Source organism: Mus caroli, chromosome 16, assembly GCF_900094665.2.
Source record: "Mus caroli chromosome 16, CAROLI_EIJ_v1.1, whole genome shotgun sequence".
NCBI lineage: Eukaryota > Metazoa > Chordata > Mammalia > Rodentia > Muridae > Mus > Mus caroli.
The window spans coordinates 42631936-42658862 of NC_034585.1; the positions used below are offsets into that span (position 1 = coordinate 42631936).

The following is a 26927-nucleotide window of genomic DNA, read 5'->3' on the forward strand; positions in this document are numbered from 1 at the left end:
GTGGATGCTCACAGTCAGCTATTGGATGGATCACAGGGCCCCCAATGGAGGAGCTAGAGAAAGTATCCAAGGAGCTAAAGGGATCTACAACCCTAAAGGTGCAACAACATTATGAACTAACCAGTACACCCCGGAGCTCTTGATTCTAGCTGCATATGTATCAAAAGATGGCCTANTCGGCCATCACTGGAAAGAGAGGCTCATTGGACATGCAAACTTTATATGCCCCAGTACAGGGGAACGCCAGGGCCAAAAAATGGGAGTAGGTGGGTAGAGGAGTGGGGGGCGGGGTATGGGGGACTTTTGGGATAGCATTGGAAATGTAATTGAGGAAAATACCTAATTAAAAAAAAAGTGTAATGATACACACATAACACACACAGACACACATACACACAACACACACAAATGCTAATGAAGTCTAGTACTTTTTATGGTAACTTAAAAATTAAATTTGAATAGGGAAAATACAATTGCCAGTGCAACAATATCAAGAGGTATAATCTACAAGACATGCTTAGGTCATGGTGGCAGTCCCTTGTGAGTAGCTTAAGGTCATCATAATGAGAAGGAGTCATTGTAACAGCATTGCTGGCACCAGGGATTTTCATCTCCCTTTTGTTCTAATGGTGCATCCTACCATGCAAAGCCTTCCAATTATTAGCCAGCTCTGTGCTACATGTACGTCTCCAGTGCTTAATTTCATTTCCTTTTACTAGAACTTTAATTCAATTAAATTGCTATTATTTATAATTGTCCTAGTGACTGGTCCATTGCTGTAAAGAGCTTCCATGACCACAATAAATCTTATAAAAGAAGAGTTATAAAAATTGGCCAGAGAAAAGGCCAGATCTGCTAGAGTTGGAATTGCAGCATTTTCAGCTGCTATGTAAGTGCTAGGGATCCAATCTCAGCATCTGGAAGACCAGCCAATGTTTTTTAATCAGTGAGCCATCTTTCCAGCCCTCCAGTATTTTTTAAAGACTACTTAATGTCCCCAGTATTCAGGGAAATGTAAATTAAAGTTACTTTGAAACACCACACCATCTCAATCAGAGGACTATTAGGAAGGAAACTGACAACAGATGGTCAAGAGGATGTGGGGGGAAAGGAATGTTTACTCACTGCCTAGTGGTGATACAAATTAATACACATACTATGGAATTTGGTTTGGTGGCTCTGCAAGGAATTAAAAAGAAAATTATGAAATGATCCAGCTGTGCACTTCTGGACATATACCCTAAGGACTCCAGATTCTACTGTAGAGGCACTTGTACATCAATGCTTACAGCTGCTATATTCACAGCCTAGATGTCCATCAACAGAGAAGTTAATAATAAAGATGTGATGTATACCCACAATATAATATTATTCAGTTGTAAATAAAATTATGAAATCTGTAGGAAAAAAATAGATCTGGATAGCATGAACATTAAGCAAAGTGAGAGCGAACTCAGAGTGACAAAACCCTTATGTTCTACCTCATATGTGGATTCTAGCATGTGTGTGTGTGTGTGTGTGTGTGTGTGTGTGTGTCTGCCTGCTTGTCTGTCTGACTTCCTGTGTGTCTGCTTAAACAAGACCTGATGTGGGTAAAGTCTAAAAACCTGCTAAGAAGACAGAGAGCAGTAGTGGCTAGAAGTGTGAACACAGGGACAGTTAGGTAATGGAAGAGGAAAATGAAGGGATGGCAAGGGTGTGGGTGAGATGGAAGGAGGGGAAACGATAAGATGAAATGTCCCTTTGTTCAAAACTGTCATTATATGCTAATTTAAAAATAAAATTTTAAAATGAGGGAAACTCAATGGTGTCACCACATTGATGAAAGAAGGAAACAACTACTTAACATGAAATAAAGTGGTGTGGAAATGTCCCTTTAAAAATATAGTAATTTGGCCTTCAGGATGGCCTGAAGAAAAACACCCAAGCACCCACCAAGGGTGCCACAGTGATAGGCAAATATGTGATGGAGAGATGGGAAAGATGAAATATTCAGTGGAGGGATGGGAGAGAAAGTATGTACACTGTAGAGAAAGGTGGAAATGAAGACTCAGCAGCAGTGAGGAACAAGACAGATGTGAGAAGCCTGGGCAACAGCAGGGCTATAGTTAGGGTCTGGTCCAGGCTGCCACCAAGTTACTACCAAAGCCAAGTGGATTTTTGTGGTCTGGTCTGTCTGCCACCAGAAACCATGTGGATGTCTGAGAGCCATGCTACCTCAGAGAGTGGGTGAGATGTGCTGATCTGACTGGCTTGCATTGCTGTCTGAGCACATGCTGTTTCTGAGAGCCATGTCTAGTTCTGTGGTCCTATGGCAACTGCGGGGTTGTGTTGATGTCCCAAACCTGTGTTATCACTGAGGGCCATGCTTATATCCTTGGTCTGGACTGCCACCTGAGGCATTGTACTGAGCTGGCCCCAGCCCTCCTTGGTCATCACATTCAGGACAGCTGGCTTAACCCTTGCCAGGGCAGCACAATAGAGCTGACCCTGGTGGCAGGGGAATAGATGAGGGTGGGTACCCTCATCTGCCTTGATGCAGTGTGGGTGAGGGAGAGATGCCTTTCAGCCCTCACCCGAGTCAGGGAAGTCAGCTGACCCTGAGGTCATAAGAGCTGTCCTTGCCCTTCACTGGCTGCAGCACTCCAGAGAGCAGGCCCTGTACCTTGCCTGGGCAGCACAGTCCAGCTGACCCTGGTTGGGGGTGGGGCACAGGTGAGCTGGTCCTGAGGGTAGGAGACTAGGAGAGTTGATCCTGCACCTTGCTGGCTGCAGTACTGGGTGATCTATCTGTGACAGTGCTGGAGAGCTCACCCTGGTGGTGCAGACATAGGACAGCTGGTAAGCTGACCAACTGAGCTACCACTGGGGCTTTGCATCCCAATCTCTACCCCATCTATGAACTGCTCAAACAACATGAAAGCACCAGTCCTGCATATCCAAAGCTGCAGGATCCCCATGACACAGGGTAACCACAGGATATCCAAGAGGAGTCCCAGTGAGGATACAGTATTAATAGTGTAGCAGAAGCCTGAAGCCTCAAACCAGAGCAAAGAGTCATTGCAGTGAACATTTGCTAGATAAAGATGTATGGACAAAAGCGTATAGTGTGTAACGCACTGACCTACTACAGCTTCTATGACAAGTTGGTTTTGTTCTTTGTTTTTTTCTTTCTTTTTCTATGCTATCTTATGTACTTTTCTTCTGGGGGACAGGTTGCAAGGGCAGAGGAAGGATGTAAAGAATGGTGCCATGAGTGGAACTGGGGTACCTAATGGGACACTCACAGGGAATCAATAAAAAGCTAAAATAAATAAATAATAAAGATAGTATATGATGTAAATAAATCATAAAATAATATACGATGTAGATAAATAAATAATAAAGATACTATGTGAGGTAAATAAATAATAAAGATAGCAGATGAAAAAAAGAATGAATGAATGAATGAATGAATGAATGAATAAATAAAGCTATCTGCAACCCTAAACTAAAGGAAAACTTAAAGAAAATTCTCTGTGTAGGATTAAAAAGAATTCAACATAAAATTATGGATAACAAAAAATAAGAAGTTGTCTGCAAAGAACAGCACGCCACAAGACGAATGGTTAGGGTGAAGCCTCCTGACATTGTTTGATTTTTTTTTCATTGTTGATGTTTGTTTCTGATGACAGAGTTTCACTACGAATGGCTGTCCTGGAACACACTATACAGATCAGGCTGGCCTTGAGCTAACAGAGGCCATTCAGCCTCTGCTTCCCAATGACTGGGATTAAAGACATAGGACCCTGTAATTGGTTTCATTGTTTAATTTCTTAATCACGCATCGGTATTATATTGATTTATGTTATTAAAATTAGCCAATTTATGAAATTATTTCTTATAATAGATTTTTTAAAAGATAAATATCTCTGCAATTTCTTTCTCTTTGTATGTGTGTGTGTGTGTGTGTGTGTGTGTGTGTGTGTAAATGCATGTGCTGTGGATGCTAGAGATCAACAAAATGTGCTCTCCAACTTTGTCTATTCTTGCCGTGTTTGATTATGAGCACACTCCCATGTCCAGCTTTTCACATGGGCTCTGTGTTTTCATTGATAGCATTTTACAGACTAAGCTTTTGCCCACTTTAACTTCACTGTCACTTTTACTCACCTCCTTGATTGACTGGCAATCGGACTATTTTCTCTTCGTTTCTTACCGAGTGAGTCATTGACACAACCAAGTCCTGGAGACCCAAGATCCTCGCAGTTTTTAAAGAGATGTTGTAGATTTTAGTGACAGTCACTGTAGCATTGGCGTTCTGAGCAAAGTACTCTTGTGGTGCCTGCACTGTGACTTGGGAAGGGTAAACAGAGATTCCAGGGGCAGGCTTTCCCACAGCTGAACAATGAAGGCTATGAAGATCTTCAGAGCCAGGAACAGACTGGAGTTCAGTTACTAGTTCAGATACAGCTGAGGCAAAGAGAGGGAAGCAAAATTACTACAAAAGCAAGTCATACCAAATTCTCTGCTGTGAGAGGGTGGCATTTCCCCCAATTTCTATATGACCCACAAATGCTGAAAACATCCCTAGCTGATATATCCTGACAGATGTCACAAAACTTCTAATATCTTTTTCTCTGTCTACTGACTGCTGTTTCAACTTCCATGCATCTATAAATTATATTATATACATCCCAGCACTTCACACTCATCTAGACATGATAAGGTTCACTGTGTAAAGTTGTGTCTCTGTTGTTCCTCATCTACCTAAGCATTCTCTGATTGGCTTTAATAAAAAATTCTAGTGGCCAATTATATGGGCAGGATGTGGAAGGTGTGACTTTCTGGGATGGAGAAAGGAGCTCTGGGAAAAGAAAGGAAGGTCTTTCTCCAAGAGATATGAGAGGAGACAGATGTGACTGCTGGCCTGGATAGTATAGCTAGCTATACTATACGTGGCTGGTTGGAGTTAAGTGGTTGGGTTAACTTAGATGAACTAGTTGAGAATCTGCCCAGCTAAGGCCTATGCTTTGAAATATTAAAAGCTCTCTGTGTGGTTATTTGGGGGAAACCAGATGGTTAAGAAATGACTGCTGCTATATTAATTTCCAGCACTAATTAAGATACATATAATATTAATAATCATTTTACAGTGACATAATAAGGAACTGGTGTTCTCACTAGCACTGTGACATTTTGCTCATTTGAAGACTGGGCAACCCTAATTCCCTTAGCTTCATGTCTCCTTGTTTTTCTCTGATTTCTCTTTTCTCATACATTCATCTTAGTAACAACATTCTGACACTTTTCTGGGTTTTCTCCACTTAATGGAAACGAGTGCAGCACAATGTAAAGAAATGATGTACAGAGGGAAAAGATCCTGCCTGAGCACAAAATCATAATTGATCTCCATTATTTTTTTCCCACCTAAGTAACTTGGACCAATCACCACCAGCTATTTATTATCTTTCATTTTCTGGACAAAGTTATTAAAAACTATAACTCTACAACATATACCCCTCTTTATAGAAACCTTCAGGAAAGGGGTTATATACTTATAATGGTGAGGCAGGTTTGTCCTCCATGGCTGCCATGTGGAAAAGTGTTAAACAGACACTTGTAGCAGGCTTCATCTTCAAATGTCACTCCTTGGATAGTCATGAAGTAGGCACTGGGTTCCAGGATCTTGCACTGCAACCTGTTTACATATGGTGGTAGAATCTTTTCTCCATATTTATGACTGTAAGTGCCAATATTTTGAGGCAATGAGCCTTGGATTTTTTGCCAGGTGATTTGTTCAACATTTTTCAGACTTGTGAAGTTGCAGAAGATGGTCATGTTTCCTCCCAGGACAGCCCTCTCATAAGTGTTATGCTTTATCTTCGGTGAAGACTCTGAAAATGAGATTCATTGTTAAGAGATATATTCTGCATCTGCACACAGAGCTGATCCTGTGCTATAACACACCATAAAAAAATGCTGTTGGGAGAGAGCAAGTCTCCCAGGAGTACTGACACCTCTGCAAGCACAGGTAAGACCACCACTTCTGTTCAGATTTCTGGTCCAAGAGGGACCTGTCAAGAGCCATCAGGACACAGGAACCAAGGAATAGCCTGGGACAGAATCTTTCCAGTTTCTGTCTGAAACCCAGATCTGACCCTGTACACGGCTCTCCTTACCCAAATTCGTAATAGAGAGAACTGGTCTCCCAGGAGTTCTGACACAGAGGCTTGCAGAAGGGACAAACCACAGTCAGAGACAGCAAAACCAGCTAACACCAGAGATAACCAGATGGTGAAAGGCAAGGGCAAGAACATAAGCAACAGAAACCAAGGCTACAAGGCATCATCAGAACCCAGTTCTCCCAGCACAGTGAGACCTGGATATCACAAGACACCAGAAAAACAAGACTCTGGTTTAAAATCACATCTTATGATGATGATAGAGTACTTTAAGAAGGACATAACTCCCTTAAAGAAATAAAGGAAAACACAGGTAAACAGCTAGAATCCCTTAAAGAAGAAACACAAAAATTCCTTAAAGAATTGCAGGAAAACACAATCAAACAGGTGAAGAATTTGAACAAAACCATCCAGGATACTCAGAAAATTGGACATAGCGCTACCAGAGGACCCAGCAATACCTCTTCTGGGCTTATATCCAGAAGATGTTCCAACTGATAAGAAGGACACATGCTCCACTATGTTCATAGCAGCCTTATTTATAATAGCCAGAAGCTGGAAAGAAGCCAGATGTCCCTCAACAAAGGAATGGATACAGAAAATGTGGTACATTTACATGATGGAGTACTACTCAAATTAAAAACAATGAATTTATGAAATTCTTAGGCAAATGGATGTATCTGGAGGATATCATCCTGAGTGAGGTAACCCAATTACAAAGAAGTCACTTGATATGCACTCACTGATAAGTGGATATTAACCCAGAAACTTAGAATATCTAAGATACAATTCACAAAACACAAGAAAATCAAGAAGAAGGAAAACCAACGTGTGGATACTTCATTCCTCCTTAGAATAGGGAACAAAATACCCATGGAAGGAGTAACAGAAACAAAGTTTGGAGCTAAGATGAAAGGATGGGTCATCCAGAGACTACCCCACCTGGGGATCCATCCCATAATCAGCCACCAAAAGCAGACACTATTGCATATGCCAGCAAGATTTTGCTGAAAGGACCCTGATATTGCTGTCTCATGTGAGGCTATCCCAGTGCCTGGCAAATACAGAAGTGGATGCTCACAGTCATCTATTGGATGCAACACAGGGCCCCCAATGGAGGACCTAGAAAAAGTACCCAAGGAGATGGAGGGGTCTGCAACCCTATAGGTGGAACAACAATATGAACTAACCAGTACCTCCAGAGCTCATGTCTCTAACTGCATATGTATCAGAAGACAGCCTAGTCATCCATCACTGGGAAGAGAGGCCCCTTGGTCTTGTAAACTTTATATGCTCCAGTACAGGGGAACACTAGGGCCAAGAGGTGGGAGTGGGTGGGTAGGGGAACAGGCAGGGAGGGCGCATATAAGGGATTTTCGGGATACCATTTGAAATGTAAATGAAGAAAATATCTAATAAAAAATTGGAAAAAGAAAAAAGAAATACAGAAATTAAAGACTATTTAGAATTTAATGAAAATGAAGGTATAACATACCCAGATTTATGGGACACAATGAAAGCAGTGCTAAAAGGAAAACCCAGCTCTGAGTGCTTCCAAAAGGAAACTGGATGGTGCATACACTAACAGCTTAACAGAACACCTGTAAGCTCTAAAACAAAAAAAGAAGCAAATACACCGAAGAGGAGTAGACAACAATAAGTAAACAAACTCAGGGATGAAATCAACCAAGGAGAGTAATAAAGAACTTTACAAAGAATCAACAAAACCAGGAGCTGTTTCTTTAAGAAAATCAACAAGATAGATTAACCCTTAGCCAGACTAACCAGAGGCACAGAGACAGTATCCAAATTAACAAAATCAGAAATGAAAAGAAAGATACAACAAAAACTGAGAAATTTTTTTAAAAAATCACCAGATCCTACTACAAAAGCTTATATTCAACAAAACTGGAAAATGTGGATGAAATGGACAATTTTCTAGACAGATACCAAATACCAAAGTTAAATCAGGATCAGATAAACCATCTAAACTGTCCTGTAACCCGTAAAGAAATAGAAGCAGTCATTATAAGTTTCCTAACCAAACAAAAACAAAAACAAAACAAAACAAAACAAAAACAAAACAAACAAACAAACAAAACCAACCTAGAACCAGATCGTTTTAGTGCAGAATTATATCAGACCTTCAAAGAAGACCTAATACCAATACTCCTCAAACTCTACTACAAAATAGAAACAGAAGGAAAACTCCCTAATCTATTCTATGAAGCCACAGTAATACTGAGTATTCTTCCTTGGAGATGGAATTGTTTCTCTCTAGTCAGGAACTTGTCACAATTTCCTTTCATAGAGGACTTCATAAGAGATTTTTTTCTACTTCTACCATGTTTAATGTTCCAAACAGATTTTAAAAACTGGTTGAGTGTATATTAATTTTAGCTTCAGAAGATATCACGCATATTTAAGAGGCATTTAACTATTATAAATTATTTTGATGACTTAAAAATGTCAATACTTAGTTGTATATTTTAAAATAAATGTTATTAGTTTAATAAAAAATAAAAAGAGATACATTCTCCCATTCTTCTGTGGAGTACTCTAATAACACTTGTCTCTCTCTGTTTTGAATGATTACCATTTCAGTTGCCTCTTTTGCTCAATAAAAAAATGAAGCTCAAGGTCCAGACTGAGGAATAAGTTTATGCATTCAAGACCAACCTATGATATATAGTTGACACTGTGTCTCTCTAAAAACGAAAAATACTACATATTCTATGTACATTATCAGTTACCTGGCAAATTCAAGGGCCTGCATTAGATACTGAGAAGAGAGAGACAGAGAGACAGAGACAGACACACAGAGACACAGAGAGACACAGAGAGACTCAGAATCACAGAGACACAGAGAGACAGAGAAGACAAGGAAATGAGAGGAGTATAGTATATTTTTATCACTGAATATTTTCTTAATAAAATGGTTTCTGGCACATATTTCCTAATAAATACTTATTAAAGGTAGATATTAAGAATTATAAATTAACACATGGCACTATATATATATACATATAAGTAAATCTATTATCATAGATATAATCATATACATATATATAAATCAAGGTCTATTATATTTTAATGAATATGTGTACATATATAATTTAAAGTAGGTATTATTCTTCAATGTTCTTTGTGTGTACTTAAGTCATTTTACTTGTTCATCAAGGAAATACAGTTTAACTTGAGGACTACATATGCACCAAATATCTGAAATCAATGTCATGTGTTTGAGAATGTGCAGAAACAATATACCTCACATATATTCTGCTGAAGGGAGTATAAATTCTGTAGTACTCAGGAAAACTGTTAATGTTCTTATCTCTGAGTATAATCATCCTCTACAAGCAGTGAGACTACTCCTAACATAAACCTAATGAAGTACATGCATGTGTTCTCCAAAAACATGAATAAAGAAGTCCACAAGAGCATTACTTGTCATGATGGAAATGGAACATCAAGTTATGAATATATTTTATGCCACACTGCAGTAGCTAGGCCCATATTTATGAGTATAATGGCAGGACATATTGGAATAGGTAGGTTATTTTTTAAAAAGGTCATGAATTTGTCCTATGGAGGTGAGGGTGGATCTGAGAGGGGCTTGAGGAGTAGGGAGTATATATAATTACAACACATCATATGAAATTCTCAAATAATAAGTAAATTAAGACAATATATTACATAAATCATGGTATTATACAAAGAAATTCACTCAAAATTAGATTCAATGAACTGTTTCCTCTAAAATTATGGATGAATCCTATCAATATATTAAAGAACCAGTAGCAAATGAATACATGTTAAGTGGTCATGTACTTTTCTTTTTCAACTTTCTTTAATCAACAAATAAAATACACCCATAGTGTAAGGAGCTAGAATATGAAGATTGTGGGGGTTTGAAATAAGAATGGCTACTGTAGGCTTATATATTTGAACGTCAGTCCTCAAGGAGTGAGATGACAGGAGAGGAATTAGAAGGCGTGGCTTTGTTAACAGTAGGTGTGGCCTACAAAAGCATCATGAACCTCTCAAAGGCATGAGGCACGTTTCTTGCGTTCATCAGCCAGTTCTGTGCTCATGCTTTCCCTGGGCTGATTTGTGAGACTGTGGTCTTCTAACAATCTTTTACTTTTCTGCACTTCACCATTTTGATCTCTATAACACAAGTAATGTTACCTGACTCACAGCATTGAATACAATGAGAACACGCACTCAGTCATCTGACATAAGTCACGACAAACATTTTAGTTTCCATAGGTAGTTTGGTCCTTGCCTTCAGGAAAGGATTAAACAAAAAAACATGAAACCCAAACTAGCAACCAATAAATAAATAAATAAATAAATAAATAAATAAATAAATAAATAGATTTTTAAAAAAGCAACCACACTGTCCATCCCTTATCCTACAACAGTTTCTCTACTGATCTCCTCCTCCTCCTCCTCCTCTTCCTCCTTCTGTTCCTCCTCTTCCTTCTCAAGCCTTTCTAGGTTCTGTTCTGTACTATAGTTGGAGCTATTTCCTGACAGAAGTTTTCCTTATTTATCCTTCCTTCCTTCCTTCCTTCCTTCCTTCCTTCCTTCCTTCCTTCCTTCCTTCCTTCCTTCCTTCCTTCCTTCCTTCCTTTATTAATTTTACTTGCTGCTATAATTGAATGCAGGATCTCCTTCAGGCTAAGCAGAAGCTTACTCACTAAACCTTAGCCCCTCTTTTCAGTTTACCATATTTTTTGTTCCTGAATTCAAATTTGAGGGATTTATTATTTTTAAATTATGCTTGTGACATGGGGTATGTGCCCCTGAGTGCATATACCCTCCCAGGATACAAGAGGTTTATGTATCCCCTAGAGCTTGATTTATAGGTGCTTGTGAGCCTCCTGATGTATGTAGGTGCTTGGGAAAGAACTTGGGTATTCATGTAGAACCCAATATGCTCCTAACTCTTATTTACTGAGCCACCTCTCAAAACTCCGCACTTAAGCACTAGTTATTACCTTAACCTGAAGTAAACAAATGGACTAAATGTTCTTAATTCAATCATTCAGACTGAATGAAAAGTTTTCCTATCATTCTTTGTTGCACTCTTTCATGGGCTCAGAACCCAGGCCCCAACCCCAAGCTTCTAACTCCAACTGGAGTTTTTGCATTTCAAAATAGCTACAACCCTATCCTATCTAGAAGACTTCCTCCTACTTGAAAGCAGAGAAAACACTGTTCTATGGGTTTGTGGTCAGAAAGTAATACATTTTCTGAGGCTTCTTTTCAGCTTCTTATTATGTTTAAATAAAAATTTAAACTTTTAAGTCTCTTTAATATCGATGAATAGATTTCTGTCTTCATCTGCCAGTCAAATTCGGACTAATAAAACTGACATTTTCCGGGACAACAATCTCATAATCCTTATGCTCTGTCCTCTGTGAAGACTCTGAAAACAAGTGCCAGTGTTAAGAGATATATATTTCCATATTACAGTGGTGTATTCAAATACAACCTGTCTCTATCTTTAATGATTAACATTTTATTTGCCTTTTCTGAACAATAGAAGGTAACACACTCTGTAGACAGAGGAAGGAGGATTATGCATTCAAGACCAACCTATGGTAAATAGTGAGACTGTGTCTCTGTAAAAAGTAATATGGCTGGAGATTCTATATATATTATCTGTGGTAGAATGCTTGCCTAAAACATTCAAGGGCCTGCACTGGATCCTCAGAACTAAAAAAGGGGCAGAGAACTACAGTGTGTTCTTCAACACTTGCATATCAAGTTTCTAAAATGGTACCCAACAAATATTACCTAATAAATATTTATTAGGGACATAAAATAAGAATTATGATTTAACCAATATAAAATAAATTATATATATATACACATACATACACATGTACACACACACACACACATATGTGATTATAGTGGCTATTCCTGGTTGTCAGCTTGACTATATCTGGAATGAACTACAATCCAGAATTAGAACACTCACCAGTGATCCTAATCTGGAGGCTGGGAGATACAAGTCTCTGACCTGGATCTTGGCATGGTGATCTTTCAGCCTAATGGCTATGAATTCCAGAAGATTAAGTCAGGGAGATCTCTGAGTTCAAGGTCATCTGGGAGGTGGCACATATCTTTAATCTGGGTTACAACTTCTGCTGGAGACCAACATAAGGATATTGGAAGAAGAAAGATTTACTCTCTCCTTTGTCTGCTTGCCTTGTGGGACAGAGCAACTGCTAGATCCTTCGACTTCCATTCACAGCTGCTGCTGATCATTGTTGGGAGTTGGACTACAGAATATAAGTCATCAACAAATTCCCTAACTTTATAGAGATTGTGATCTATATAAGTTCTGTGACCTAGAGAATCCCGACTAAGACATATGACCAAATTTGTATTTTAATCCTAACATATATATTTACCTAATGTATTATGTACATATGTACCCTAAAGTATGTATTATTCCACACCTAGCTGTATAGTTTATACACTTAAGGTGTTCAACTTGGTTATCAAGAAAATAAAGGTTAAACTGAGGACCAAATATACTAGATGTCTAAATGAATGGTGAACAAAGTCAAGTTTGACTGGCAATGTGTAGAAATAGCACACCTCACACATACTGCTGAAAGGAGTTTGAATTCTCTTGGATACTCGGCGGGAATCCTTGGGGATTGATAAGATATTATCAATGAACAAAAGCATCTCTACAAGTAGTAAGACTAATCATAGCATAAAACTTGTAGATGTACACACATGCCTTCTCCAAAAATATGAACAAAAGAACATTTCATAGTAACATTTATCATGATCAAAACTAAATTGCAAATTAAGAACAGACTTCATGACACACTGCAGTGGATAAATCCACAGTCACTGGTAAAGGGGCAGAATAATGTGGATTCAGTTTAATTTTTAAAAAGAACATGAATTTAGCTGGCAGGAGTAGGTGACGATGTATCTGGAGAGGAATTGAGATAGAAGTAGGGGGTAAGTATGATTAAATGCATTGTATGACATACTCAAATAACTAATAACAATATATTAAAAATAATCAATTGCATAAATTATAGCATTATACAAAGGAATTCATTACACATTGAGATTTAGTGAACTACATTTCCTCTAAAAATGTAATTAAATCTATCAACAAATTAAAGAAACCAGACACAAATGAACAGATGGTAAGTGGTCATCTATTTTTTTTTTTTTAATCAGCAACAGATAAACCCATAGTGTGAGGAGATAGGATATGGAGAGTACAAGGGAAGAAGTCTGAACGCTGCTCTGGAACATGATCTCTTCTTCCCTAGTGTCTATGTTATTTAAATACAAAAGTTAAAAACCCAGCCACAGAATTTGATCCTCCCCACTTACATAATGTCAAACATTTTCCACTAATTTCATCTTCATGATAAAGTTACAAGCAACTTTGTACCAAATATTTTTCAAAATAAATACCATGAATTTAAACTGTCTCAAAGCATCACAAGCATCCTAAACCCACGACAAGTTAGTTACTAGAGAAAGCTTGTGTTCATCACCCAGGTCTTTGCTCTGATGGTTATGAGTTCCCACAAACAGTTTAGTTTCCATGGATAGTTTGGTTCTTGCCTTCTGGGAAGGATTAAACAAAACACATAAAAGTCCAAATTAGAACACCCCCCCCCCCAAAAAACAGTAGCATCCACGCTGCCCATCCCTCATCCCACAACAGTTCTCTACTGCTCTGATTCTCCTCCCCCTCCATCCCATGTCTTCCCGGGTTCTGTTCTCCACTATAGTTGAAGTCATTTCATGACCAAAAAAAAAAAAAAAAAAAAAACCTTCCTCATTATGCATTTTATTTAATACCTTATTATTTATTGTTGTTATGGATTGAACCCAGGACGTCATTCATGCTAAGCAGAAGCTTTATCACAAATTTTTTTGTTTCTGCTTCTGATTTTTTTCATAAAGGGATCCTATTTCTTTTTATTTTTAATTATGCTGGTGGCATGGGGCACGTACCCATGAGTGCATGGAACTCAGAAAATACAAGAGGCCTTTGAGTCCCCTGGTGCTGGATTTACAGGTGTTTATGAGCCTTCTGATTCAGGTGCTTAGAACAGAACTTGAGTCCTTCAACAGAGTATTATGTTCCCATAACTCTTATCTACTGAGCCGCTGTGTCTCAAAGCCTCTCCTCCAGGAATCTTAAACGACACTGGATACTGCCTTAACCTGAAGAAAGCTGATGGGTTAAAGGCTGTTAATTCAATCATTCAAAATAAGCAGGAAAAACAATACAATGATGTTTGTTGAATTCTTACATTAGCTCAGCTTATGATAGAGAAATCCATAAGGCAAATTATTTATAGGCTTGCCCATATAATACAAGAGTCTTGATGACAAAGAAGAGGCTTAAAGCAAGCCATTCTCAACATTAAAAGGTATGTGTGCTGTTGACTGTGAACACAGAGCATAATCTAAAGACAAAAAAGATGTTGTGAAGTGATCATTAGCACCTAGTTGGTCTTCTACCTTCTTTGTTACATAAAGCAGATAAAAAGGAAACGATCTAATTTGAGCAAGTTGGGCACACCTCAGAAGCTGTGTTCCCACCTTCATTCACATCATTTTTCTATTCGCTATAGTCATTGTTTCAAACATGTTCATGTTATATGATTTACTAGCTGTGTAATTATATAGGTATGTGGATAACCCACTGAACCTATCTGACATTCCTCTTTACCTACTGGAGTAAAAGTAAATGTCCTATGACCTAGTATTCCAGCTAAACATCCACAAAAGAAAATAGACTTACCTGATTCTTGTGCACAGAGAGAAAGTATTAAGAGATGGTGGATGCAAAGGAGTGAACAGTCCATCGAATCTGATGATGAAACTCTTTTTCTAACAGTCACAATATTGTGTTTCCTAGCTGAACTGAAATTCTTGTCCCATCCCAATGTTTTCCATGGAAGTTATTCATTAACTGGGGAGGTTTGCCTATTGAAATTGATTGGTCCCAACAGAAGTGGGTGGTTCTATCCTTGAGCTGGTGATCTTGAGGTCTATAAGAAAGTGGGCAAAGTAAACCATGCAAAACAAACCAGTCAGCAGAATCCCTCCACAGCCTCTGCATCAGCTCCTGCCTCCAGGTTTCTTCACTGTGTAAATTCCTGCTCCCATTGCTTTTAATGATGAACTGCTATCTGGAAATGTGAGTAAAATAAACCCTTTCCTCTGCCAAGTTGCTTCTGCTCGTGGTGCTTCATCACAGCAATAGTAACTCGAACTAAGATACTTCCTTCCTCATTTTTTAAAAAAACAAACAATTTCTGTGAAGGTTTGGTGCTGTTCATCTTTTGCCTCGGCACCCAGGTGGCAAAGATAGTCAGATCTCTGTGAGTTGAAGTCCATCCAGGTAAGCACTACATAAAGAGTTTCAGATGCTCAGAATGACACAGTGTATTAATTGAAGAGGAAAAGAGGAAGGGAGGAGAGAGGAGGAATTGGAGTGAGAAAAGGGAAAGGAAAATTATGCAGATACAGTGTTCATGGTGTGAAATTCTTAGAAACCACATTCAAAAAATACTTTATGTTTCACTCCATTGCAACAATTTTTAATTTCCTGGGTTTCCTACCCTCTAGTTTGGTTTTTTTTTCCATAAACGTATGTTCCACAGGTGATGTGGGGTTCTTCTATGATGTAATTCCCAGGTTCTCTGTCTTAGGTGACAGAGAATTGAACAAAACCCAGAAAAGCAGTAGTGAAATGGTAGATTTTTTAATGGCACAGTAAAGCAGAAAGTATACCCATAGACAGAAAAGTGGGTCAAGCTCACGTGTGATCCAAGAACCATGGGGTCCCTATTTTGGATCTAGATGAAGTGAGGAACTAAGAGGAAGCAATAAAGTGGATTCTTATCTTTGAGACAGATGGTCTATTAAGTTAAGTTCCTATAAGCTTCATCATAAAATGGGGAACAGCAAGTAGATACTATTATTGTAAACAATATAAGATATTAAAGAAAGCTCTACAGCATCTGTTATCATGGAGAACACAAATATTTGTTCACAAGGCTGGGGCATATGAGAGTCTGTTTTAGGGCAATCTATTTGTGTTGAGCCAGGACGTAAGGGAGAAGAGCTTCCTTACCCACTGTCTTAGCTAGGGTTTCATTGCTGTGAAGAGACACTGTGACCAAGGCAAATGTTATAAATGAAAACATTTAATTGGGGCTGGCTTATAGTTTCAGAAACTTAGTCCATTATCACCATGCTGGGAAGCATGGCAGTGACCACAGTGCTGGAGAAGAAGCCAAGAGTTGTATATCTTGATCCACAGGTAACAAGGTAGAGAGTGCTGTTCCACTGGGGATGCTTTGAGCATATATAACACATTATAGCCTGCCTCCACAGTGACACACTTCCTCTAACAAGACTACACCTTCTACTAATGTCACTTCCTATGGGCCGAGCATTCAAACACATGATTGTGGCAGCCATACCTATTCAAACCACAATGCCCACTTATTTCCATGACCAATTCTATTCCCAGTAGGACAACTTCTCATATTCCATTCCTATGGGAATTATGTGTTTAGCCACATCCTGGTAGGAAAGATTTTTAAAAGAGCCTCATCTGAGATTCTCAGAAAGTGTACAGAAGCAAATGGACAAGGACTTATTAAAAGTCATATATGTTCAGACCCCGAGCGTGATTTGTTGACAGTTTAACATAAAATTTGAGATGATTTGTTTCTTTGTGCTAGTAATCTTCATATCAAATTGTGCTGAAATTCTTCATCCTGAGATGGAGAGGGATTCCAACAAGATCCCAGGATAAGGACATTCTTCCCCTTCTCATGCTCCCAACATGCTTCCTGTATTTCTATCTTATCTTTAAAGATAAATAAAATTTCCCAGACAGACTATTTGTGTGAAACTAGAACACAGAACTTGAACTCTGGAGATAATGATATTCTCTCAAGAATGCAATTGGCCTTGGCTTCTCAGAACTGGGATCAGTATTCAGTGAGCATAAACATGTATGTTTATACTACTCTCCTTCATAATCAATAACAGACAAACTAACCAACCACATAAGCAACAACAACAACAACAACAAAACAACAACAACAATCCAACCAAACCAAACCAAACTAAAACCTCTAACGCCAAAGTCAACCAACCAATACAATACAGAGTCCATAAGGAAGACAGGGCTGGATCTGGGAGGAATTAAATGATGTGATGAAAATGATCAAACCACATTGTACAAAATTCCAAAAGAATGATTAAAAACTTTAAAGATTATGTAAAATATGCATAAACATAAACAACAACAATATCAACAAAATATAAAACTCAACATTCATATCAGGGAAGTGCAAATTAAAACTATATTGAGATCCCACCTCACATCAACTGGAATAACAAGAAATAGTAACAAATGGTGGCAATTATGCAGGGAAAGGAATATCCTTAGACACTGTTAGTGGCCTGTAAATTAACACTTGCACAGTGTAACTCCCCATGAAAAGGATTCTAAATCAATATTCCACAGAAATATTTGCATGTTCATGCTTATAATAGCATCATTTAAAATACAATGTATAGAAGAATCAGCCTAGGTAAGAGATGAATGGATAATAAAAATATGGGATATATACAAAATAGAGTGTCCTGTGTTCATGAAGAATGACATTAACAATAAATAAAGGATGATTTTTCTGGAAGATGGCTGCAGCTGGCCATCAACATACAAGCAAAATAGGTCAGCCTTAGAAAGACAAATGTCAACTTTTCTCTCATTTGTGTGTCCTAGATTTTTTATATACTTATAAACCACATGTATTTATCTCCATAGATAACATGAAAGTAGGAATCTATAATAATGAGGGGGTGGTAAAGAGGTAAAAAGAGAAAGAGCAGGTTATCAGTGATGGATATGGTCAAATTTCATGATCTGCTCAAAAGAAATGGGTTTTTGAGACCCACACAATGGAGCACCTGTCAGTATCAATAACCTTTCTACAAGCATAAATACATACCGGCTATTTCATTTAATATTATAATTCTATCTCTAGTATAAGACATATATTTAATTATCGTATTTTCCATCTAGATGATTAGAAATACTCCTAACCTCTATTTCATTCAAAATTGTAGGTAGATTGTTATCAGTTTTAAAATCTTTTCATGGTATCTTTGACCATTCACTAAAATGGGTTTACATTGTTAACTTGTGGAGACAATTCCCTTCAATGATCTCTGATGTTTGGAGTTGTCAGGCTGTATAAGGCTGGGAAAGTTTTGGTGGTTTCTATGAGTTTTAGACCAGCCAGAGCTAAATGATGACACCCTGTCTTCAAACAAACAAACAAACAACACTTAAAAAGTGAACCAATTTAGACAGAAACAATATCCTTGTGAAAGTCATGTGACCCAGTATCATTTACTTAGCAACCTTAGACTCATTGTCTAGACAAGATTTATCAAGAGACCATTGACAGAATTGTCCTTGAATCACCCAGTTTTTTGCAAAGCCTCATCCCACAGACCAATGCTTCTCAACCTGAGGTTCTTGAACTCTTTGAGGGTCAAAAGACCCTTTCACAGTGATTGCCTAAGACCATCTGCTTTTCAGATATCTATATAACTGTTCATAATAGTGGCAAAATCACAGCTATGAAATACCCCCAAAAATAATTTTTTTGGTTGTGGGACACCACAACATGAGGAATTGCTTAAGGAACCACAGCATTAGGAAGGTTAAAAATCATTGTCATAAAACTTTTTCAAAATGACACAAAGCCCAGATGTTATAGGGGGTACTTTGTATCATAATTTTACCTTGGTGCTGCCACAGTTCCACAGGGGAAGTAATTATCCTAAGTTCTATGAATAATAATATCTGCTGACTACACATGTATTTATAATTATAGGCATCTTTGTCACAAAATCAGAGCTTGGCTTTGAGACTAAAAACTGAGCAATTGTTTCCCTGGACCAGAGAGAGTTGTGTTGATTGTTAGATAGCTACATATTAAAATCACCTAGGACATCTAAGGGATCTCCAGGCATATTTCTCAACATCATTATAGCTCCTAGGTGATTTCAGAAAATAAATGTAGGGAGAGGAGTTATGTTCGCTAGGAAATGAAACAGATTTGAAAACAAGCCAATGGAGAGAGCAGGCTTTTCTAAAAGAGAAGCTGACCAAACATCTGTGTCCAGGCAACCTCATCATGTAGTTTGTGCTAATGTGATCCAGTCATTATAAATATTGTGTACAGTTCTAGTTGAGACTGATGATGCAGTAACAGGGAGAAAGCAGCATGCAGTACCATCACGGGGAAAAAAAGCTCATTAGTGTACAAAAAGCTACTGGATAAGATTCATGTGAAGATTATTTTTGTTTTATTTTCATATTTATTTCAATGCTAACAATAAATTAATTTCAGTTCACTCTGCAGATGTCTTACAGACAGAAAACTATCACATACATACACTTATACACTCATACACAACACACACACACACACACACACACACAGAACAAAACACCACAGTTGGGTGTGGGGGTCCCTGGAATGAGGGTCCTTGAAGCTAGGTGGGTAAGGATTCAGCGGCTTACAAACAGAAACAATCACAGAGGCAGTTTGAATCTGAGTGTAAGCTGCAGCTCTCAAGTAGGGGATTTACACATTAAAAAAACAAACATTACATCTCTTAGAAACTATATCCAGTGAAACAATCACAGATACCAACAAAAATCATTTGGCACACTAAAGCACAAAAATCATCCAAGCATTACAACTCATCTAAACTATGTACTCAGTGAATCACAAACAGAACAGGTAACATCATTATAAATCATCAAACTAAAACAATTCTGAAAGGATGTATTCAGTGGGGGCTGTCGTCCAAGGCTAGTGGCATACTTCCAGGAGCAGGTTAATAAATCTTTAATAGTCAGTACTCTTAACGGCTGAACTAATTTTCCAGCCCCATGGTCAATTATTATTTAACATCTAGTGCCTGATTTTTTATAATCATATGTATAAATTTAAACTATTTTAATTCTTCCTAATTGAGGCTTTCTTTACCATATACCAAAATCCACCTTCGATGACACACATGTAACCATATGAAATTTTATTGTTGGGAAAGTTTTATCATAATAGTTTTGTAAATGATTTAGAAAGTAAAGCGTTGGTTTCCCTGGGGATAAGGTCATGTTAGTGGCCCCATCTCTACGGATGGTTTCTTGCCCATTATTCTCGCTTAAGATCTTGGCCTAGGCTACCAGGAACATGTAAATTAGAAAAGGAATAAGAGAAAAGAAAGCAGATAGATTGGATAGATTGTCACGAGAACTACAGCTCAATATTTTTTCTCCAGCGAAGACTTCCACAACCGGTTCCTGGAGGCCTCCCCCTTTTGAGGTCAATCGCCTCAGTCTGTGGAACTTGTCACACAGATCCTGCTGGAGGCGGTGTGGCATCTCTCCCTTTTTTATTTTTTAATTGAACCTTGTAAATATCTCTTTTGGCTGTAGAAATGATGGGAAAGACTAGTTGGAAGGTTATTGGAAAAATAAGGAGAAGAAGAAGAAGTATTATTCCTGTAGCCATGGCAACAACAATGATCCAATGTAGCCAACTAACAGTATTTAATGGCCATAACTAAAGCTAATTGACTGAGCCAAATCTTCTATATCAGTAGATTCAACATGTGCTTTGCTCATAGCAGAGATCTAGGCTTGTAATTGAGCCATATCATGAGTGATATCATTGACTTTCCAAATTCCCAACAAATTATTTTTAGTAAAATTTCAATTAGGACTTTTATTATAAGTTAATGGTGTTACACACATATACTGAAATCTGGCATGGCACTTGGTAGAAAGCTGAACTTTAATATTTTCCACTTCTTGTCCTAATGCCAAAACTACATCCTCTAAAGCTTCAAGTTTTACTTTTATTTTCTTATCTATAATTCATTGCCTTGCAAGTGTTAAAGATACATTTTTATTTACATCATTAACACAATGTGCAGACTTCATATCTGAGACTAAGGCGACTGTTGAGACTGTAACTGAAGTAAGAATGGCTATTAAAGCACTAAAGCCTAAAAGAGAAGTAATGAAGAAAATGAAGGAGCTGCCTTCATTTCTTCTTTTGCCTTCTTTTTCTTCTGGGTTCTCAAAAGACTTTTTCTGGTGTAAGGGTCAAATAAGTCTGTCTGGGATCCAGAGTGGGGTCTCTGCATTCTGTGGAAAAACACATGCATATCCTCTTCCCGAGGTGATTAACACATCTGCCCTTTCCAGGTGTCTGTTAAAAGATCCTTCCACCTTACTAAAGGAGTAACAGTCTGTTGTAGAGGAGCCCAATGCTTTTGCATATGGGTAAAGCCTTTATCATCTGTATTAAGGTGATTAATAGTAAATAAAACATGGCATAATAATTGATGAGGTGAGTAGTAGTGACCACTAGATTTTAATCTCTGAAGTTGTACCTTAAGATTTTGTTGAGTCTTTTCTATGATAGCCTGACCTGGGGGGTTATATGGAATTCCTGTTGTATGTTCTATGCCCCATTGAATGCAAAACTTTGAAAAAGCTTGAGAAGTATAAGCTGGAGCATTATCAGTTTTAGTTCTTTTTGGCACACCTAAGGAGGAGAAGCACATAATAAGATGTTGTATGACATCTTTCATGGCTTCTCCAGTTCTAGCAGTATCCATAACCACACAAGAATAGGTATCTACAATAACATGTACACAGGGCAACTTTCCAAATTCTGGGATATGAGTTACATCCATTTGCCACAAAGCTTAAGGTTTAAGGCCCCTTGGATTAACTCCCATTTTTAATGAATGATATGCATCAGGACAATGTTTACAATCCTTCACAATTTGTCTAGCCTGATCTAGTGTCAAATTGAACACCCTGCTCAAGGCCAATGCACTCTGATGATGGAAAGTATGACTTTCCAATGCTTGTTCAACCATACTAGCAATCTTGTGGTCCTTCATTAATAAATCTGCCATAGCATTTCCTGAATCCAATGGACCTGGCAGGCCAGTATGTCCTCTGATATGTCCTATAAATTTTTTTTCTTTTTCTTGATTGAATTATATTTTGCAACTGAAGCAAGAGTGATATAATTTTGGAATTTCCAGATATCAAAGCTGTCTCTATATCAGGAAATAAATGAACTACATATTTTGAATATATATAAAGGTTAAACTCTTCAGGTATGTGTTCAAGGGCAGTAATAATTGCAATAATTTTTACCTGCTGTGCAGAAGTTTCCTTTGCCTTTTTAATAATTACAGGTCTACCTTTTATATAAACAACTGAGGTTCCATTAGATGGCCCATCTGTAAATACCATGAGGGCATCATAAATAGGCTCCAGTGCTATTTTAGAAGGCAAGATTATTTCTGTTTCTTCTACAAACTTTACTATAGGATGTTGAGGTACCTGATATTCAGTTTGTCCCATATAATGAGTTAATGCTATTCCCCAATCATCCGCAGTTTGAAGTAAATACTCCAATTGCTCTTTATTGTAGGGAATAACAATTTCATGCATTTCTTTGCCAAATAATTCCCTAGATCTTATCCTCCCTTTAATAATTAATTGACTACACATAAAAGGATAAGAAAATATCATTTTTACTTGAGTATGAGGGAGATAAATCCATTCTAGTATACCTTCTTGTCATAAACATGCTGTAGGGGTGCAAGATGTTTTAAGTATAAAGGAAACCATGGTTTTAAATAATTTATTTTTAAATTATTTATCTTGTATCTTTTGTTCTATCAATTCTAGTTGTTTTAAGGCTTCTTTTGTAAGCTGTCTCTTAGACTTAGGATCAGGATTTCCTTTAAGAATTTTAAATAAGCCGGGGGTGTGGTGGTGCATGCCTTTAATTCCAGCACTTGGGAAGCAGAGGCAGGGGAATTTTTGAGTTCAAGGCCAGCTTGATCTACAAAGTGAGTTCCAGGACAGCCAGGGCTATACAGAGAAACCCTGTCTCGAAAAACCAGAAAATAAAAAAGAATTTCAAATAAATGATGCAACTGTCCTGTGCTAATTTTTAAATAAGGTCTAATCCAATTAATATTTCCCAATAATTTTTGAAAATCATTAAGTGTTTTTAATTTATCAATCCTGAGTTGCAATTTTTGAGATATGATATATTCATTATGAATTGTTTTTCCCAAATAATTTATTGGCCTGTTATGTTGAGTTTTATCAGGGGCAATAATTAGTCCATGTTGGGTTAATACCGCAATCATATTTTTCAAAATTAATTCAGTTAAATCCTTTGTTCTTTCTGCTATAAGAATATCATCCATATAATGTAAAATAAAGCCTTTTTATACTTAGCCCTAATGGATCTTAAAGCTTGATCCACAAATTTCTCACAAAGAGTAGGACTGTTCTTCATACCTTGGGGGAGAACCTTCCATTGATACCTTTGAAATGGCCTTTGAAAATTGACAGAGGGGATGCTGAAAGCAAATCTTTGTGTGTCTTCTGGTTGTAATTTTATAGTAAAAAAGCAATCCTTTAAATCTATAACTATAACATAATAACCCCCTGGAACAGTTACTGAGGATGGGAGTTCTGGCTGTAAAGCTTCCATATCATGCATTGTCTTATTAACAACCCTAAGATCTTGTAAGAGCCTCCATTTACCTGATTTTTTTCTTAATGACAAACACAGGAGTACTCCATGGACTGTTAGATTCTTCAATATGTCCTCATTGCAGCTGTTCTTCTACTAATTGTTCTAAAGCCTATATCTTTTCCTGAGTTAGGGGACACTAATTCAGCCACACAGGCTCATCACTGATCCATGAAATTTTATCCAATAAATTTTATTTATTTTATCTTATATAATTCATAAGCAGCCCCTATAAAAATGCTGCTCACTCTATTTTTCATCTGTGGTTAATTTTATTTTCATTTCCCCTAAGATATCTCTTCCCCATAAGGAGAATGGCAGAGAGGAAATAATGTAAGGTTGAAAAGTACCTACTTTATCTTCACATTCCCATGTCAGGATTTTTGAACTTTGAGCTACATTGGAAGCTAGCCCTAATTCCACCAGAGTAGAGGTTGTATGAACTAGAGGCCATGGCCAAAGCCAGTCTTTTCCTGCAATGCAATACCTATTGGCTCCTGTGTCCAATAATCCTTGGATACTTTTTCCTGCTACTAGTATAGTTTTTAAGGGTCTTTGTCTAGTAATTTCCTGAGTCCAAACTGCCACCTCTGTGGAGCCAAACCCTTTATCCTCTCTAGTATGTTTTAATATTGGATTGAGGAGTTGTATATAAGGGAGTATTATTATCTGAGCTACCTGTTGGCTTTTATGTATTTGTATTGTTTCTTTTAATGGCCTAATCATAATTTTTACCTCTCCCTGGAAGTCTGAGTCAATTATTCCAAAAAGTACTTCAGAAATTTTTCTTATAATTTGAACTTCTCCCTATTATAAGACCAAAGGTGCCAGATGATAGTGGCCCTTTAAATCATGTATCTACTAATTGTACTCCCTCATAAAGAGAGAGTATATAATCTTTGTCTACAGAAAGATCTAATCCTGAACTTCCCTGTGTTGCTCTGGGTAAGCTTCAGATGGGCCAGAGGAATCAGTTTACTTTTACCTGCTTCTGTCTCCCTTTCTTGCCTTTTTTTTTATTTTTTCTTTTTCTTTTTTCTTTATTTCAGGGCAAAGGGCATGCCCCTCAAAATGCTTTTTGTCTCCTCATCTTTCAGAGGGGTTCCATCCGTATGAAATTTTGATTTACATTTATCTCTCCAATGCTTTCCTTTCTTGCACTGAGGACATAATCCCAGAGGTTGGTTTTTCTTATTTTTATTTTTTGACGTCTGCTCTTCTTTTTTACAGTCACAGATCATATGTCCCTGCTGGCCACAAGAAAAGCATGAAACCTTTTGGTTTCTTCCTCCATTTAAGTTCTGAACATAGGCGCTAAAATGTTGCCCTTGCATTGCTGGAGCATAGGCCAGACCTTGGACCACTGCTGGCGAGGCATCTATACATGCTTTAATGTAATCTTGCACAGTCTCTGTTTTTCTGATTGGTCTAATTAGTTCCTGGCAGAGAGTGTTGGTATTTTTCCATGCAAGTTATTTTAATAATATGTCAGAGCCCTCAGAGGGAGGAAGCATCCTGCCTAGTGGTTCTTCCAATCTAGCAATAAAGTCTTCATAGGATTCATCTTGCTTTTGTTTGATTCCTGCTGTCTTAGTTAGGATTTTACTGCTGTGAACAGACACCATGACCAAGGCAAGTCTTATAAAAACAACATTTAATTGGGGCTAGCTTACAGGTTCAAAGGTTCAGACCATTATCATCAAGGTGGGAGCATGGCAGTATGCAGGCAGGCATGGCGCAGGCAGAGCTGAGAGTTCTACATCTTCATCCAAAGGCTGCTGGTGGAAGACTGACTTCCAAGCACTAGGGTGAGAGTCTTAAGCTCACACCCACAGTGACACACCTACTCCAACCAGGTCACACCTATTCTAGCAAGGCCACACCTTCAAATGGTGCCCCTCCCTGGTCCAAGAATATACAAACCATGGCATCCCACTCCCTGGCTGCCATAGACTTGTTCAAACACATGAGTCTATGGGGGGCCATACTTAAACATAGTATAATGCAAACTGCATTTAGTCCAACTTTCAAAGTCCTGATGGTCTATAGCAGTCTCAACAGTATTAAAAGTCCAAAGTTCTTCTGAGATTCATCCAATCGCTTAACTGTAATCCCCAAAGAAAGACAGGAAACCAGCTGGGCAAACTCCAAACTCTGCACCTCCATGGCCGATGTCAAAGCAGTCTTCAGATCTCCACTCCCTTTTCACCTTTGTTGACTGCAACAACTGCTTTCTCCCGGGGCTGGTTCCACGACCTATAAAAAGTTTTCCTCAGCATGTATCCCATGGCTCTGGCATCTTTAGCATCTTTGAGTCCCCAAGGCAATTTCAATGTTACAGCTTCTTGTTTCAGTGTCTGGGATTCCACTTGATCTTTTAGGCTCCTCCTAAGGGCTGGCATCCCTTCTCCACCTCTTCCTTCTGTAGCACTCTAAGCTCAGGTTGATCCACTCCACTATGGCTTCTGTTCTTGGTGATCATCCCATGGTACTGACATCTCCAATACACTGGGGTGTTCCACTCCAACTAGGCTTCACCAATAGTCTCTCATAGGCTCTCTTCATGGTGCCAATCCTCAAATCCTTTGCATGACCCCTTCAGTCCTGGGCCATCAACTACAGCTGAGGCTATACCTTTTCCAGTGGCCTTCCATGACTTCTCACAGTGCCAAGTCTCAGCTGTTCTTCAAGACACGGTCATGCCTTCAAAAGCAGTACCACCTGGGTGATTCTTACATATTACCAAGTCCAGTCCCAGCATGAGGAATAACCTTGGCTATCTCTGAAACACAGCTTCTCTGTGCTCCCAGAAAATACTTCCTAGAAGATTACACGTCAATGATGCTGATCTCTTCTTAATCACTGCTAATTTCTTAGCTCCAGCTAACTAGCATCAATTGTCCCAGTAGTTCATTCCATTCTTTTTTTTTCCTTTTTTTTTAATTAGGTATTTTCCTCAATTACATTTCCAATGCTATCCAAAAAGTCCCCAATATACTCGCCCCCCAGTCCCCCACCCACCCACCCCCACCCCTTGGCCCTGGCATTCCCCTGTACT

General features: G+C 38.2%; 1 protein-coding gene across 2 annotated transcripts in view; it reads right to left on the reverse strand.

Moving 5' to 3' along the window:
* LOC110311628 (OX-2 membrane glycoprotein-like) overlaps positions 1-26927 on the reverse strand; it is a 61068-nt gene that overhangs the window by 22139 nt on the left and 12002 nt on the right. The window contains exons 1-3 of one of the 2 annotated variants that reach the window (XM_029470823.1): positions 14184-14273; positions 5538-5876; positions 4153-4452 (exon numbers count right to left, since the gene is read on the reverse strand). In XM_029470823.1, coding sequence (XP_029326683.1) covers positions 4153-4452; positions 5538-5876; positions 14184-14187 — 643 coding nt within the window. In that variant the 5' untranslated portion in view covers positions 14188-14273. Of the gene's footprint in view, positions 1-4152; positions 4453-5537; positions 5877-14183; positions 14274-26927 lie in introns of those variants that run through there. The other variant, XM_021185049.2, reaches the window with a different exon arrangement.